Source organism: Paramisgurnus dabryanus, chromosome 10 (assembly GCF_030506205.2).
Source record: "Paramisgurnus dabryanus chromosome 10, PD_genome_1.1, whole genome shotgun sequence".
NCBI lineage: Eukaryota > Metazoa > Chordata > Actinopteri > Cypriniformes > Cobitidae > Paramisgurnus > Paramisgurnus dabryanus.
This window is the reverse complement of record NC_133346.1, coordinates 7,209,954-7,229,184: the sequence shown is the minus strand read 5'-3', so window position 1 is coordinate 7,229,184 and position 19,231 is coordinate 7,209,954. Positions and strand designations below refer to the sequence as shown.

Here is a 19,231-nt window from a genome sequence, read left to right as displayed (position 1 = left end):
CATCAGCCTGAAAAGACTTTCATTAGAAACAGGCCAAGCGCTTCGGCTCTTTTGCGGCTGGGCGGAGAATGATTTATTTTTGACAACAAAGTTCAGCCCGCTTGATCGCTCTCTGACACACAAGAGTCCGATCTGAGGAAGGACACGGAGGGATGGTTTTGTTTTATGATTTGTTGAACGTTAGTTAAAGGATGTCATCTCCGTGACATCTGCTTCAGAGCTGTAATGATTCATCTCTCCATTATATGCATGTGAATTATGACACATACGTGTCCAAAATGCCCTTAGTTATCAATGTGGTTAGTTTATCTGATAAGATCACATTCGCGGAGTCATGCCGTCCATTTCTTTTCAAAATCGACTCTCATTACGGTGTAGGTGACGTGGTGACGTTTGAAGGGTTTTGTGATGTACCGGGATCTTTCTGGAGATTTCTGCTCCCGCCTTCATCGTTAAGTTTAATGGTGTATGAAAGGGCTAAAAAAAGATTAAGCCCTTTAATCTGCCTCGTGAAATGACTTTTCGTCCCCTAATCAACCGGCAGAAGACTCTCACAATGAAGATTCAGCACAGCAAATGGTTTCATTTTGGGCAAAATCTTTCACCTATGAAGAGTGATCTTAGTTTGATTCAGAGACACCTGTGCACAGAATCACATGCGTGATATATCTCACAGGCCTTTTGTATGTGTGTGGTTTTATATTTTCACAAATATAATGCAAAGAAATCTGTACAGGTTTGTGTCCACCAAAAGGTCACTACATAGATTAACTCTTTCCCCGCCAGCATAAAAAAAAGTTGCCAGCCAGCGCCAGCATTTTTCATGATTTTCCCAAAAGTTTAATGCTTTCCAGAAAATGTTCTTCTTTAAATATATAAACATACAATATATCAAATGAAAGACACTCTGCTTAAAAAAAAAGTTTAATCCTACTTTCATTAGTTCTCTTTTTATCACCTTTCAAATATGGGTAGGTTTCTTCAAAAACACCAAATTTTGAGCAAAATGCTGAGATAATTCCATTTTTGCGAAGGACTTTTGATAGAGATCAGATGCAGAGCGATCTTTAAAATATACAGGGATTCCTTTGTCTTTCACGCGAGGTGTTACCCCGGGTTGTATAAGTTGTGGTGGATAATAGCCGTATTGCGGAAAGCCAGAAATTTCGTCAATGTCAGGGAAGCGTTTTCTTTTAATTGACGAGATAACTCATCAATGGCGGTGAAAGAGTTAAACAAGTCTTACTGAGCTCTTACAATGGCAGCTGTTATATATTTAGCTGCTTTTATTTTCCCTTTCAAATTAAGCAGTTAAAGCTAAAGAAACAGATTTTGTACATTTACAGTATTATTTTGCTTGATACGAGACATAAGAGGCATTTATAGACTCGTTTTAAGAATTGTGCCTTGTTTCTGCAGCTGTTTCTTTAAGCTGTGCTGCTCTAGCCCAGTCTGACCAGAGAACAGTCTTACTCTGTGCAACATCTACCTGAAGTAAATGTGTTATTTGGATAAATGTATAATATGGATGATTGCTAGGTTGGTTGTTTGGTAATTTCAGGGCATTTCTAGGGTGTTCTGGATGGATTCATTTCTGTGATATTGTGGTCTTTAGATACAGAGCATGGTTTGTCCGTTGTATCATCCTTCAGGCGTAATTTGTGATTTCTAAAGTATCAATCATGTCCATTATAACACACCAAAATAAGAGTAAAGATTTGCTTAAATTCATAAGTCGGAACTAAAATAATAATGATCCTTGCTTTGGCAAAGAACACAGATGTGAGTCGTCTGCCGCTGTCTGTGTCATTGTAACCTTCAGCGTTCTGCGATCTGTTGCATCACAAAACAACAGATGGACATGATATAAGAAAATAGGAAAGAAAACTGAGATTTTTATTGCATCATTAAGTCAAGTGTGCTCCCGTGGCTTAATTGGTAGAGTATTGCATCAGCAACACAAAGGTCATGGCTCTATCACACACTTTCAGAAAATAAGGTACAAGAAGGTACAAAAGTTGTCACTGGGGCAGTATTTGTACCTAAAAGGTGCATATTGGTACCTCAAAGGTACATATCTGTACCAAAAGTGTATATATTGGGACTTTTTAAAAGGTACAGTCCCAGTGAGAACTTTAGTACCTCTTTTCTGAGTGCATACTGATATAAAATGTATAGCTTGATTATTGAAAATAACGCTTTGCATAAATGTGAAAAGTTGTGTATTTAACATTTGTACAGCTTATATAGGGTTAACTGGCAATTTTTTAAGAAATATTTTTATAAACAAAGACAGACCTGCACAAAAGTTCTGAAATCATACGAAGACCTGTTTAATATCATATAATGTCATTTCAGTCCATTTGTTCCTGAGATTGGTTAGCAAGCGTGTACTTGTTTGGTTAAGTCTGTCCAGGTTCCTCTCTCTCTTTTATCACTAAGCTCTGGATGTCTTAAATCCTTGGGTGTTCCCTCAGGGTCCATGTGTGTGGTTTTACGTTGCCCTGGGGGCTTTAGCAGCAGCAGGGAAAGCGCCTCGTCCTTATGCCCTCTCAGCAGGCATTTTCTCCCCATCAGCCCATTCGCTGGAGCAGATTCAAATAACGCCATAAAACTGAATGCTAAATATTGGCGTTATCTCTTCCATAATGAAAAGCCCATGAAATTGATTTAATGCTGCAGTGCCTCTCTCAAGCAGCCACTCACGGCGGAAACGGAAAACAATGAGCTTCAGAGATCTAATAATTATCCCACCTAATCCGCCAAAGTTAATCTCTCACAAGAACTTTGTTCCAGTGCTAACTTCAGAGCGGGAAGAGGCCGCTAGGGGACCGAAGATACTGCGTATGGAAGAAAACAAGTATGAATGACTTGCGACACTTCGGGGAAGGACACTTTTGCTCGGCAACAGCGAGCAGCGCGAAGGAGAGGCAGGGATGCATGACCGACATTAGCGTTAGCATTAGCATACTGATTTGGGTTTTGTGAAGAGATTAATGAACTGAGGAAAGAAACAGGAAAAGACATGGGTAATTTAAACCAGAGAGACCACAGAGATTTAGGATTAACTAACCTATTTTTCATCAGGATCTGTTTACACATATCTTTTTCTTAAGTTTTATTTCAGTTTGTTGACCCACAGGAAGGGTTTTAGTAAATTTGTGGATTTTCTCTCTTCAAGAGGTTCATTATTGAATTATAAAAAAACATTTATATATCACACATTTACTTACAACTATAGTTATATCTAAAGTGACTTGCAGTGCACGTAAAGCCCCTTTTAAACAATCTAATATAAAAAGTGTATACATAAATTTTCATTCAAGGTATATATTTTTTATCAGTATGTGTTCCTTGACAATCAAACCCATGATCTTTGCACTACTAGTGCAATGCTTTACCCAAATGAGCTACAGGAACATTTACAAATTTACATTTATGCGTTTTGCAGGCCTTTTATTATCAAGTGCATTAAAAGATATACATTTTTATCAGTAGAGGAGAGCGGGGCACAACCTAACGCTTTTTCGTTTTGGCTTTAAAAAATATTTGAGTTTGATGAATTATATTTTTACACAAGCAACACACACATCTCTGCTACAAATGACCATTTAAAGTTTGTTTCTTTTACTTACCATTCTTGGACAATTACACCAAACGTGACAGAAGTGCAAACGTTACAACTTCCCCCATAGGTGGGGTTAATTGTAACAGACAGGGGGTTAGTTGTAACACTTGCTAAAAATTAAGTTTGCAGGCAAATATTTCAATACTATTTTGTCTATATACTTGAAGTTGATATTGTTTTATATATCTGTCTATTATAGACAGGTATCTACACTGAATTCATTCATCCAGCCCTTTTCTAACAATAGTTCAATTATAAATGCATACAAATGTCTAAATATGTGAGAAAAAGCAGCACAATTTTGACAAAACATTTTTTTTATATGTGACCCAGTCTGTAACCATACTACAGTTTCAAAATCAAATTCTGAGATAATAAACACCAAAGTTTGATTTTAGCCATTCATTTCATTATGATTTCAATCTTTGACGTGACCTTATTCAATCAATATTAAACATATGAAAAAAATTTGACACACGATTTTTGATAAGACAAGCACATTTATTTTGTTGGCAGCCAGCAATCATTCGTGTGTAGCCTATTTAAAACAGCGGGCATAATTACGCTAACGGTTTTCATATCGTAAGTGCTGAGAGGTTATTTCTAACACAGCGTTAAAATTAACCCCGCTGGGTGAAACTCTTTTAAAGTCTACCCAAAAAGTTGCTAACGTTTTGGTTTTGATATTTCACACACACTCAGAAACCGAAAAAACATATGATGAAAAAATGTACTTACATGCTACCAAAAACATTATACATTTCCAATAATTTGCGGGAGATCGTCTTTTGGCAGTGTGAAATCAATACGGAAAAAAACAAATCGCTCAACCCTGTGCAACAATGTAAACACTCCGTGTTACAACTAACCCCGCGTTAGTTTTTGCCCCACGGTCCGTAAATAATGCACCATTTTTGCCAAATCAACATATGTTTTTATGTTACTTTAACTTTAAAAAAGTTCAAAACTCAAAATAGTAGGTTGATCTGACTTGCAAAACCAAATTGTTTTAACAATATGTATGAATGCTCTACCACTGAGCTATAAAGTGTATTGCAGTGAAATCAGCATTTGTGACATGTACTGATATTGATTGGTAGATAATTAAAGTGATGCCTATTTTACATCTGAGCCTCCACGTGTACTTCTGAAGAAGATAAACAGGGTGAAATACAAGTCAAGGTCAATCAACAGTTATTGTTGCATAATGTTGATTACCACAGAAAACATCCCTAAAAAGTAGTACACGGTGGAAAAGTAAGTGTTTATAGCCGGTTTCGGCAGCAACAACAAAAACAATTGCTTTTGTGAACTAAACACAACTTCTGGTAGACTTCCAGATAGAATCAATAACAACAGAGTACTTTACGGTAGTTTATTTCTGATAACAAGGGAAACAAAAGTAATTGACCTTTGTTCATAAATCATCTAACGCGTATAAAGTATTAACTGTGTCAAATGAATGTATAGAATGTTAACTACAGGTCCTTGGATTCTTGCCTGACTGCCAAACCTCTCGGCACAGCTGTGATCCATCCTCGTCGACTCCTATCGTCTTTAGCAAACCAAAACATTTTATTTTGGACAAGGTATTTGTTTCAGAGATTAGTTTAGCCACTAGCCAGACCGATAAATAAATACAGACCTGAAGTTCCCTTCTGTTCGGATGCACAACGCGCATGCATTCGATGAAACCGTCTATACGACAGGGTTCCTACACAATTTTCATTTCAAAATTCCAGACTCAAATTTCCAGACTTCCCTACGGATTTTTCTGACTATATTTAACTTGTTTTGATCAATTGTTTTAAAATTCAACTGCTAACAGGTATGTTACATTCTAGACATTTAGTATTGGTGTTTTTGCTTTTTATTAGGATAGGAAAGTAGCTAGACAGGAAGTGAGGTGGAAGAGAGGGGGGGGGGGCGGGATGGGGAAAAGTCTATGAGCCAGGACTCGAACTCGGGTCATAATTTACTTACCCTCATGTCATTCTAAACTAATAAGATCAAGTGTAAAAACAATCTTTTGGCAGGGCTGGCAGACTGATCCAATTGCCATAAATGTATATATAATATATATTTATTATACTGTATACATTTAGATAATACTTAATTTTATATTTAGAAAACGAAATGGGGACGATAGTCTGGAAACGTTAATATTTTTCAATACTCTGGTTTATTTTTTCCATACTTTTCTAGACCTGGAAATTACTCCAATTAAATTCCATACTTTTTCAAACCTGTAGGAACCCTGATACTACATTTGTTATTCTTAGGTTAGTTTCTTGTTTTTTTGTAACGAGTTGCAGTTCTTTTTCTTTGGTAATCAACATTAACTGTTCTGTTGATTGACCTTGACTTGTATTTCAACCTGTTTTTCTTTTTTAGAGCTACACGTGGAGGCTCATACATAACAGATTTCAGTTTAAGCCACCAAAATAAAATATAAGGAACAAAAAGATGTTTCACTGTGATGTAAATATGCAAGAGAATAAGTGAAGAATAACTGAATTATTTGTTGGTAAAAATACATTTGAATAAATGTGATCCTGCCTGTGCTGTTTTCTACATAAAATCAACTAAATGTAATGCAAATAACATTCTGTGAAAATTTAAACTTAATATTAGGGATGCTCCCATTGATTATCCGCAAATCGCTATCGGTCGATCATCAAATTAAATAACTTGCTCTGCACGCGTTAAATTTGGCTGATCTCATGAACCAGTCTTTTTTATTTTCATGATAGGGCTCCTGAATACAGGTGCATTTTGAGGCCATTTTTACACAGTGCTAGCATTTTTACAACTAGCTTCTGATGTGCAACCTGCAAATTAGGATTTCTCAAATTTGGATATCATTAAAATCATGCTACAGTACATTGACGGTCTTTCACATCCCATTAAAGAGATAGTTCGGCCAAAAATGATATTAAACCCATGATTTACTCACCCCCAAGCTGTCCGAGTTGCATATGTCCATCGTTTTTCAGACAAACACATTTTCGGATATTTTAGAAAATGTTTTAGATCTTTCAGTTGATTAAATGTAATGTTACGGGGTCCACGACCTTCAAGTCCAAAAAAAGTGTGTCCATCCATCACAAAATAAATCCAAACGGCTCCAGGATGATAAACAAAGGTCTTCTGAAGGTAATCCGCGCGGTGTTGTTGTAGAAATATCCATATTTAAAACTTTATTAACGAAAATAAATACCTTCCGGTAGCGCCGCCATCTTAGACTCCTCTGTATTCAGGAGAGAGTATTAGCGTAGTGTACGCACTTTTCTTAGTGACGTATGACAAATTCGGAGGGCGGGGGCACAGAGCAGCAGCAGAGTAGCCTCTGTAGGCTGCGTAAGCTCTCATCCTGAATGCGGACGCGACTAAGATGGCGGCACTATCGGAAGGTAGTTATTTACGTTAATAAAGTTTTAAATATGGATATTTCTACAACAACACCGCGCAGATTACCCTCAGAAGACCTTTGTTTATCATCCTGGAGCCGTTTGGATTTATTTTGTGAAGGATGGACGCACTTTTTTTGGACTTGAAGGTCGTGGACCCCGTAACATTACATTTAATCAACTGAAAGATCTAAAACATTTTCTAAAATATCCGAAAATGTGTTTGTCTGAAAAACGATGGACATATGCAACTCGGACAGCTTGGGGGTGAGTAAATCATGGGTTTAAAATCATTTTTGGCCGAACTATCCCTTTAAACACCTTATACAAGGAATATATTTATATTGCGGAGATTGCATCTTCATTCCGAAAGTTTATTATTTGCATGTGTTTCAAAGTTTTGAAAATTTAAACTTTAATTTTAAAGATTTTGCCCAAAAAGTTAGCACGCACTAAGGAGGTTTGTAAAAAGTGATATTTGTAAAAATAAGGCATTTTAATTACTGACTGATAACATTTTCATTGCCATTAAACTGAAATTACATAAACATAAGAGCTTGATAAAAAATGAGAAAACATGTCAGATGCACTTAGAGGGTTTTGCATATGAACTTAAAAAAAAAATGTATTACATAGCAACTGTTTTTTTGTGGCGTTATCTGCAAAGCTGCGCTCTACATTGCTCTGGACTTCTTTTCATACGTTTAGTGCTCTGATGAGCAGCTGTCAAACCCAGATTCACGCCTTCATTAAAGTGCCGAGACCGCACAGTAATTACGTTTGTTATGAAATAATAGAGCCGTCGATGTGCTGGCCTGCTGGATTTCTTTAATTGGCTTTTACAATGATGATAATTGTGTTTGATTATATTGTTTAAACGCTGCAAACTTAACACTGCCGTTAAATGTGTAGATTCTTCAGCGGTTTCAGTTTATCACGAACAAATTGCATGCCGTGAATCACAATATCATTCAGCCGAGGTTGCCTTTTGTGTAGTTCAGTATTTAGTTTTGTAGAAATCATTGACTTTTCACAAACGCACAAGAAACACATTAAAATGAGCTTTACGGGAGCCGTACTTACTGCTCTCGCAAATGAGAGCGCACACAAAGTTTAATGTCTCTCTGTCTCTCTCACACACACATTGAGTCATTACTACCTGTCATTATGGACCTTAAAGAGAACCACATGTCCTCTGATGGTTCTCAGTGAGATAATAGGCACTCAGTTACAAGCAATTAATCCCACAATCCTCTGCTCTCAGATCTGCTGTAGAGAATCGCTCAGATTTTCCCTCTTAACAGGCCGTTGTCACCGGCCGGCCAAGCAGCCACGCTATATATCCACCATACAAATGATCACACTGATGTAGTGGCCCCTGATGTGTCTCCATCAGCTCTCGGACACATTTGGGTGGACAGGCAGTGTCACCACGTACATTAAATCATGTGGTTTCAATCTCTTCTTGTGCCGTTCAGGCAAACAGGTACATCTGTCCTCCTGGTGGAGTGACAGGTTTTATAAATACCCATAATTCTGTGCTGTCCGCTTCACATTTAGAGAGGGACTGTGAAAGGCTTTTGGCATCTGAAGTGAAGTTTAGTCTGTAGCTACTTTTCAGAAACTTTGCAGGAAGATGAGCCGAACGTTCCTCCATGGGCACCATGTTCCTGTGCTTTGTGTAATTACGAGAAAAAGAGAGAGAGAGAGTATATCACAGTCCTGTAGGGTTGTTAGCTCAATAGACACGTCTTGCCAGCCGCACTAAACGGTTTTATTTGAGTAATTATATTTGAGTTCTTTTGATTTATATGTAATTATTTGAACGATGATGTAGCTTGTCCCCTGTGTGCTTTGCTTTAATCTGAATGAAGCTGTTCCCCACAGCTGTGTTACGCTTGTGCGGTTGTAAATTTGATTGAGATGAAGAGCACAAGTAAATCATTTCTTTTCCTTTGTCAGGTTTTCCAGCGACGGCATACGGGCCGGTGGCGGCGGCGGCTGTGGCGGCAGCGCGAGGCTCAGGTAGGGAGACCCGGGAAAGATACGGCTACATGGCGTACCCACAGAACGCAGGGCCAGGTAAACAGACTTTACCGCCTGTGTTCTGAGTAGCCACCGCCCTCCCTAACCATAAACTCCAAAAACCCTTTTCACACGGGAAAATACACTAATGTTTCTCAGGATTTGTCTCGGGATTGTTAGATTTTGGTTCCTTAACACTGCCAGTGATTTATTGGAATCTGTGGATGCGTAAAGATTTTGAAAAAGACACAACATCAATGTAATTGTAATCATGCACTAAGTGGATTTTCATTTTGAAGCATCTTAAATTTGTTTTTGTCTCTCGTGAAACCACACTCGTGCATTTTTTTCTGTTTTGATAATAAACTAGCGCATCGCATACCGTTCCATTAAGCTTGCAAATGATCTCCGCTTTATTGTGAATAGTGAGGAGCTCTCTGGTCTCTGCTATATTTTAGTTTGTGAATGTTGATCTGCATTTAAAACCCCCGGTCAAAGGGTTGAACGATAACAACACGTGTCCATATGCACTCCAGCAAATTTCTTGGATCAATGCTCCGTGTGAAAGGGGTTACACACACACACAGATGCAAAGCTTCAATAGTCTTATTCTGTCTTCAAATGACTCCAGTCTTCACAGTATTTACTCATCTGTCATTTCATTTATCATCATTCACTTTAAAACTCTCGGCCATGATTGGCTGCATTTTTCTGTATAGCTAATGGCCTCACAGTGGGTTTACACCAGCCACGTTTGAGGCGACAAATTCACGCCTACCGCGTCTTGTTTGCTTTATTCCTGTGTGAAATTCTAGTCATTGAGACATTCACGCCGAAATTCGCGTCATGGGAGGGGCTTTTGCGACTCCGCTCACTTTCTCTAATCACATCGCTACTAGATCAAGCTCCTGATTGGTTAACACGTTTTTCCGCCAAAGCCGCGGCAACGCTCAATTCGCACGAAATAGACCCGCAAATTAGGCGGAATCGCATCTATTGCGCCTATAGGCCTCATTCGCACTGCAAGACCTCCAGACGCTGATCTCCGGGTCTGGGGGTACCGCTTTTAGCATAGCTTAGCACAATCCATTAAATCAAATTAGACCATTAGCATCGCGCTAAAAAATAACCAAAGAGTTTTGATATTTTTTCCATTTAAAACTTGACCCTTCTGTAGTTACATCGTGTACTAAGACCGACAGAAAATTAAAAGTTGCGATTTTCTAGGCAGATATGGCTAGGAACTATACTCTCATTCTGGCGTAATAATCATGGACTTTGCTGTCGTAACAAGGCTGCAGAAGGCGCAATGATATTACGCAGTGCCCGAAAATAGTCCCCTTGGTAATTTTTAATAGCTTGGGACTATTTGCTAAGCTATGCTAAAAGCGGTACCGCCAGACCCGGAGATCAGATGAATGGATTCCAAAACTGTAAAACTCAAATGTTTAACTCTAGGGGAGCTGGAAAATGAGCATATTTTTAAAAAAGTGGAGCGTCCCTTTAAAGCTATAAAATAACACACATGGAGCTATGGCAGTTGTGACCAAAAATTCTTAATAAATCAAAACTTTGTTCACAAAAAAAACTGGCAATGCAGGTAAGAGGAGGAAGCGCCTGATAAACGTGTAGCTTGTGTTGTATGAAGACAAACTGCTTGACTTTGAGCACGCAGCTCGCGCTGTATGAAGGAACAGCACCTGACTATTATTATGAACCAAACGGCTGTGCGACAATGGTGTGGAAGCATATGACATCACAGACCAACGAATCAAAATGAAATTATCATTTATATTCATTGACAATGAATTTCATATTCAAATTATTATTGATTAGTTGTTGCAGTCCTACTTATTTGTCTTGGTGATTTGCATTCGTGCTCATCTAAAATGATCCTGCGGTGCTTTTCCACTGCAGTTTTCTGTGTATGGTTGAGAGAAATAACGCTGGAATTCTCCCAGGGCCAGACAGAGAGAGACAGGAGACAGCGTTTGCTCTGCAGGGCTTCCTCCACGGGAGGCTCGCTGCCTTCTGGATGCCGAGTTCCCAGGTGCACAAACTTGCCGGCTCGTGTGTCCGACTGATGCGCCTCGTCCTTTTCTGCTTCGCTGAGACATCTCCCTCTGGATCTCTGCGTCCCTTTCAGAGAAGCGAGTTGCTCTCTCAGAAAAGGATCATGGGATACTTGTTGTTTCTCAAGAGTGGAGTGCGGATCGATCCACCCGTGATCATTAAGGCAGGAAGGACTTCTCCTCACCAAACTCAACTTCTTAGCTTTCTCCTCTCTCCTTCATCCCCCCATCTACTATTTCTGTCTCCCGTCTGGTCTTTATTTTCTCTGTCCCTGGGGATTTGGTAGTTGTCGTAAGGCACTAACAGATCAGTGGAAAGTGATGCGTTTGCTCAGCAGATGGAGTGCAGTGGAGGCAGTTTCCAGTACCCTGGTGTATTGTGAAAGTATGCAGTGCCGAAGGTTCAACAGTACTGTGATGTTTTCTTGAATAATCAGTCCTGTGTCAGGGTTTTTTCAATGGACCGCCGTTGTTGCATTTAACCCCAGTGTCCTAGGAAATCTGCTACTCTTCGGTTTTCACAGAATTATCAGTACTGCAAACTTAGTGGTGAATTGGGTCAGGTCCGTTGGTTATAATTAACTAGCAGAGGTGCGGTAGCAATGAAGTTCTTAACCTTCCTCATCGTTTTCCTCCTCACCCGGCTCTGTTTATGCATATTGCTTTGATTTGAAGGGAGCAGATGAGATCGACGCCATGTTACGTTCTGCTCTGATGCGGTGGGCCGCATGCCCGCCTGCCTGGGCACGAAGATACTCCTGTTTGGCAAACTACCTCACATTATCTGAGATCATTATCCGTTTCATCCCAACAAGCTCTGTGAGCCTTATAAAGCATCTCTGCAGAGTGCTGTTTTGGCTCTTGTATAACAGGTGAGATTAAACTGGCCTCGCGGCCCCTGTGGGCTCTGGTCCCATGCTGCCAGTGTTCCCATTGGACTGCATGTGATTAAAATCCCCCAGGCCTTCAGCAAAATAAGATAAATGCACTTAAAAGTGTTTTTTACACTACAGCTTTTGTTTCAAACCCCTGTGAAGCTCTAGATGTAGAATTTTTATGATACAAAGAAGCCATTTAAAAAAGTGTCTCACCTTTAAGACTCTTCCCAAGCTTTTTCTTGTTGTGCGCATCTACATATCATAAAGCTCTGTCAGAAGCATTGTAACTGAGCCTTCACTAATTCACATCCTCCGTACAAAATTTCTAAGCACAGGGACCCGAGTGCACGTCAGAAAATGCCAGAATAAATCATGTGTTAAAATTCATTAGCAAAGCCTTTCTGAGCACCAAAATGACAAGACATTAAATATGTATTATTTATTAAATGTCGGCACTTACCGAAAAAGAGGTCTAGTGATGTTAATTAGCCAGCCGTTGGGTCAGAAAGGACTGTTTTAAATGGAAAGCGAAAGCTAACTCCAGGCACAGCAGGATTTTTTCCCCTTTTTAAATTGACTTAGGTGGAAATGGAGAGGCTAATTACAGCTGCTCTGAAATTCAAAGCTAATTTGAGGGCCAATATGACCGACTTACCGACATCCGCCATGAAGTGGCTTGTTCTGTTGGCCACCGGGGATGTGCGCGTGCGTGCGTGCGTGCGTGCGTGTGAATGCACTCTTAACCAGCTCGGATGTGTAAATGAAAAATGGACACCGGCCTGTTTTATTGTGGATGTAATTGAAGGCTCTTAGGTGGTTTCACGCGTGTGTTTTCTCTTTAAAGTTGGTGAGATAGATAGAGAGAGAGAGAGGCAGTTTTAGGTCAGGTCTGTCATTTGCTAAAGTGGTAAAACGAGGAGAGCTGTTATCGATGACGGCATGCGTCAGCACAGCGATGACTCCAGTTTGAAGTTGGTTCAAGCCCCGTCGCCCCCCTCCCTCTCTGAGATGGTGAGACTGGGAGCGTGAAAGAAGGGGAGAGGGGTAATTATCGCCAGAAATGAGGCTCGCCGAACGATTCGCACTGCCGGGCCCGCTGATCCGGTCGTCACGGCAACGCCGACCCACTCATTTGTTTTGCAGATGAGTAATTACACCCAATTAGACTAGCGAGTGAAAGAAAAAAGAGAAACGAATGGAAGAAGGGGTCTTTTGTTTCACGCAGATAGCTGGAATATTAATAATTGGGCTGAAGATACGATCGGCAGTAATACTGTAACCGGGAAGTCTTACACCCTGATCTATTTCTTGTTTTACACTTCAGCACTTTAATTCTGCTTTGGGTTAAATAGCGAGCATGCAAACTTGTGTTTATACTTTTCATGGCATTTACTTAGTCAGATATTGACACCGTTCCAACATCGTTTAACTTTAAGAGCCAATGCAAAAGCTCGGCTCTCAGACTCTCTCTGTGGGATGATGTGATGAAGAGGTTTGTCAGAATTAAATCGATTTGGTTCAATATGAACCTGCCTTTTAAATTGGTCATTTATTTGCATGAAGACCGTAAAGACAAGGCTGTTCTTGTTCTTTGCCAGTTATCTTTTAAACCCCATGTTTTTCACACATGGCAGTGATATTGCTTTTTGTTTCCCTATTCCCAGATTGGAGTAAGATTTTCAGCAGAATTATCAATTGCGTGATGCGCCGCAATATTGTTACTGATGAAACGCTACGGCAGATGTCCGTACAACTAAAACACAGCGTTTGATTGGTGTTCATTAGCGAGCTGCTCATTTGCACACACACTGTAGAGCGTCAACTAAATAGGTTTCTGCGGCAGATGCCCGCACCGTCACAACCCCCCATGGAGCCTCGAACGTGCTGCTCGAAAACGTGTTGTTTTAGAAAGATCAGAGGAAAGCTATTATCTCTCTAACTTTGATGTCAGAAAAACGTTGCCCTCTCTGTTTCTCACCTTTGCTCAAGTGAAAGTAAATCATTTGTATGCTCTGAAAAGAAAATGAGCAGGGGAAGATAATCAGGCGACGACTCGCTCCCAGATGGCTGCTTCTGCCGTCTTGCCATCCGACTGGAGAGCTCTTTTCTGCCTCATTTTATTCATATCCTTTTACACTGATGGCACTATCATTAGAGGCAATCTACCTGAACAATAAAGGTAATTTTCCTTGCCTTTATTAGATAAGACCTTCCCGACTGAGCGCCTTGTGCAGCTGAGGGCTAATTGTCCATGTCAGCGTAAACAAAGCGGCTGTGTACATCCGTCGTGTGTGTGAATGCCTGCTTTGTGTACCGTCTCTCCCGGTATCCTGTAATCGGCAGAATTAGGCAGATGGAACAGGAAGCTACCATTGTGGCGTCCTGGCAATCTCCCGCTCGCGGAATGTGTTTGGCGAGCTTCCGCGAAGACGGCGCGGGAGGGGCGAGCGCTTTTCTGCCGACCCGCACCCCGCTCGGCCGTTTAACAAACGGAGGAGCTTTCGCAGAGGTCGACTTTTGTTTGTTGTTAAAGATCTCATTAGAGAGTGCAGAACAGACAGAGGAAGCTTGTCTAATTAGCGGGAAGCACAAAACCCACTTTGAAATTCAAGGGCGGCTGGCGATTAGAATGCACATGCAATGAAATGGATTAGGGTGCCTGGCCTTTGTTTTGCTGTTGTGTTGTTGTTTCTTGACTGGAAGCGGAGGATGAGCGTGTTGAGATTGAGCGTGAAAGTCAGTTTAGTCCGTAACAAGGGGGCAGGGAGGAGTGGGAGATGATGACTCTGTATTTTGTGTATAAAGACCCAAGTGATCTTTTGATGGCCCAGAATGACCTCAGTTTGTGATTAAAAGCCCACAAATAGATGAAATTGCAGTCACAGAGATGACCTTTCTAACTTGATATATCACAGTATGCTTTGCTTAGATAGATGGATAAAGAAATAGACAGTCAGACAGACAAATAAATAGATAGATAGATACACAGGTAGAGATATAGATTGACAGACAAACGGATAGATAAGTAGACGGACAAATTGATAGAAAGATATATATATATATATATATATATATATATATATATATATATATATATTTATATTTATATTTATATATATATATATATATATATATATATATATATATATATATATATATATATATATTTATATTTATATATATATATATATATATATATATATATATATATATATATATATATATATATATATATATATATTTATATTTATATATATATATATATATTTATATATATATATATATATATATATATATATATATATATATATATATATATATTTATATAGCACGGGCCCTGTTTCATAACGTGCACTTGACCGCAATATGTGCTAACATTACTTCTGATTTGTAAATGGGCATCATTTATAATTGAGCGCTTACGAAAAAGTACAATGATTTTACCATGGGGCAGATCATCCGGTTTTAGTCAAATAAAAACTGAAAGTTCACTCTCAGTGAAGGGAATCCACCTGACATCCGAGTGAAGCGGATTAAATGCGTTCTGAAATAACGCGCTATTGATAATTGTCAATAAAATAAAACGTCATATATTAACCACATCAAATAAAGTTTTATACATGGAGAATATCTTGAGCGCCCACGTGATAGGTGCCTGCCGTACTGTACTGCACTGTAAACAAAGCTACAACAAATTACAGACAGACATACAGTTAACAGCACTACTGTCACAGTTATGGTTGAATTTAAAGCAGTGTTAACTCTAAAATACTGTCTTAAAGGGATAGTTAACTTAAAACATGTAATTCAGTCATATTCATAGTTAACAGAACAGACCATCCAAACATTTATGAGTTTCTTTATTGTTTGATACACAAGTTATTTTATTTGATAACCACAGTGTCTGGTCCCCACTCCATTGTATTTTTTGCTAGTCAGGGAAAAACGACAATTTTTTTCTCAATTTTTTTTGTGTGTTTGACTCAGGAAATAAATCATGAAGGTTAGACACAATATGAGGTTGAGTAAATGATAACAGAATGTCATTTGTGGGTTAACCATCTCCTACTATTTAACAGTAATATCACTTTTAACAGTGTTTGTGCAGACATGCTAAACTTTGGAGAATACCGTATTTAACATTAATAGTGTTATTAATCACCATGTATGGCAAATTTAGTTAAACATGATTTTATTCACATTTATAATTATTTTTAAAGCAGATTATGGCAGGATGGGGAAAAAAGTGACTGCAATGTGCAGCATGTTACCTTGAAAGTTACCAAGAGGTGTGTGTGCGTGCATGTGCGCGTGCATGTGTTAAATTATATGTTAAAAACCCGTGTTCTGTCCTTTCGGCCGATGCTACTGTACTCAAAAAAAATTTCCAAGGTTGGCAGGTCTGAGACAGCTAGAGAGTTAGGTATATAGACCGATAGAGAGATATATGGACAGACAGACAGACAGAGATATATATAGACAGACAAACATATAGACAGATAGAAATACATATGAACAGACAGACAGACAAAAATTGATATATAGACAGACAGACAGACAGACAGACAGACAGACAGACAGACAGACAGACAAAGGGATAGACAGACAGACGTATAGACATACAGACATAAAGACAAAGGGATAGACAGACAGACAGACAGACAGATGTATAGAAATACAGACATAATGACAAAGGGATAGAGAGATGGACAGATAGATAGAAAGACATATAGATAGATAGAAAGACAGACAGACAGAAGGACAAAGGGATATAGATAGACAGACAGACAGATATATGAACAGACAGACAAAGATAGACAGATAGATAGACAGACAGACAGACAGATGTATAGACATACAGACATAAAGACAAAGGAATAGATAGACAGACAGACAGACAGACAGACGTATAGACATACAGACATAAAGACAAAGGGATAGAGAGATAGACAGATAGATTGAAAGACATATAGATAGCCAGACAGACAGACAGAAAGACAGACAGGCAGAAAGGTGTATAGACATACAGACATAAAGACAAAGGGATAGAGATAGACAGAGAGATAGATAGATAGATAGACAGATAGATAGAAAGATAGATTCATAGATGGGTAAATGAATGTGATTTTTGTTTTTAATAAAATGATTGAAAGCCCATAAAACAGTACTTGGATAAATATTTGTAAACCATTTGACGCAACACAGTGTTTCTCTGTTATACGTCTTCATTTTACATGCCACGTGCAAAATCCATTCTGCGAATTCTCCACAAAACCGGTGTGAAAGCAGCAAATACATTCAGTTTATAAGCGCAAATCTCTATGTTGTGTGCAAAGCCTCGCAATATTGTCGTTTAGACAGAGATGTAAATGGAATCAGTGTAGCAGCACATTTCTTTGATTCATCAAGTCACAAATTCCAGTAAGCAGGCAGTATTGGAGCCGTGCCATTGCTCGGGCGCTTGAGCGTAATATGACAGGCAGGCGTTTTGCCCGCAAACCGCGGACGGTGAGGAAAAGTCGCAGCGTTGATGACAGAGAAACTACTTAGAGCCTCAGATTACTCTTGGCAGCTGTTGAGGGTGTAATCAGCGCCGTGATGTTCAGCGCGTCTCCAGGCCGCCACTGCAGGTCTCAGACCCGATGAAAAGCAAACATTCAGCAGGGGAGATGGAACATGGAAAGCATGGGTGGCAGATCTTGGCTTTCTTTGATTGGATCATCTGCCGTTTCAAAAGGGGCAATGAAGACTTTCAATGGTCTGTATGTAGCTTCCCCGCACACTCGATTATAAATAACACCGTGGCTGGAGCATCAAGCGATGCTCTCCGAGGCGTTCATAATCTCACATGCTGGTGAAAGGAAATGGGTTTGTGTATGTTAATGATGACCATCATCTCTCATCTAATCTGATGTTTATAACCAGTTGAAAAACATGCAAATTTTTTTTTACTCCGTCCCTGTTTCAACAAGGAGTCTCACCTTACACTACATTTCTGTTTTTACTCATTTCCTCATGAGGTCTTTTCAGGTTCTTTTCAACCACCAACAATGTGCGAGGTCTCTTCATGTGGGTGTGAACATCATTCAGCCTCATTCTGTGTTGTCATCCAGCATATCACACAAACACCTTTCCCCTTAATGATGATGTCACACCTCTACCTCCAGGGTTCCCTGATTACGGCTTTTATTCTGGGCCCGGTGACCAGCGCGGGGCTCCCTGCTCGTTTGCCGACTATGCCACCCTGGCACCCCATGCGGGTCAGATGCTGCAAAGTGAACACGTCACCTCCACCTGCAACTCTCCCTCTCAGCACCACCCAAGCCCGGACCACTTTAAGAGCTCAGGTGTGTATGGTACGATCAGTTTTGTTTTATTCTAATAAATTATTCTTATAAATTATAAGTTTTTACTGCTGCATGCGGATATAAGGCACACTGAAGATGTCATTTCAGTCATTCGGTACATTGATGTTGAGACCGCAGTACGCCTCAGTTTTGTGCCTGTAAATAAGGTTTTTATTTTTTAGAAAAACTACATTTGAAATCTTCTAGTCACGATTTGAATATGTGAGAAACTGATGTGAGTCAAGCCTCATTGTCTTGCTCTCTCGGTGAAGTCGTGCATGGCACTCGTCTGCGGTACGCTTCTAATCGCCGTGGCGATTACGACTCGAGTCAGGCCAGGTGCTTTGAGATTCGGCTCCTTCTGTCCTACTTTTCTCGCCTCATTTCATTTGGCAGCCAGAGAGAGGTTGTCTGTGGCGTTGTGTTGTAGACCAATGAACTCATAGAGATTTTGCATTGGCATCCATGCAGATTCTGCTGCTGTGACCTTACCTACAATATATCACTACAAAATACAGTTGTCTTAAGTCAACTGAAAATACAGTCAACGTGATTTACTTACCCATTGCAAGGCTTATTTACATTATTGTCTAAATAATATTTCATCAAATTGTTATATCTCCTAAACAACTTTCATTTCAGGCTGACGTTGCCAAGCAATCAAGCACTTCGCCACGTCAAGAAAAAAAAACGTTAACAGCAACATGAACTGATGGCAATATCTATAAACTTTTATGGTATTCAGTTAATCTAGCTACAGTACATTGTGAATCAGAAATATGCCACATTGCATAATTAAACACCATGTTGACTTTAATATCTGTAAAAACACTTGTGGGAGTGGCCATTCCCTTTTTTTTTTTTCAATAGT

The 19,231-nt window shown here is 39.5% G+C and overlaps 1 protein-coding gene across 7 annotated transcripts in view; it reads left to right on the top strand.

Moving 5' to 3' along the window:
• Positions 1-19,231, top strand: part of msi2a (musashi RNA-binding protein 2a) — a 197,485-nt gene that overhangs the window by 167,463 nt on the left and 10,791 nt on the right. For 2 of the 7 annotated variants that reach the window (XM_065260674.2, XM_065260707.1), the window contains exons 11-12: positions 9,001-9,120; positions 18,181-18,369. The exons of 1 other annotated variant lie outside the window; for it this stretch is intronic. In XM_065260674.2, coding sequence (XP_065116746.1) covers positions 9,001-9,120; positions 18,181-18,369 — 309 coding nt within the window. The remainder of the gene's footprint in view (positions 1-9,000; positions 9,121-18,180; positions 18,370-19,231) is intronic. 4 more of the 7 variants (XM_065260691.2, XM_065260681.2, XM_065260699.2 and 1 more) reach the window with 4 other exon arrangements.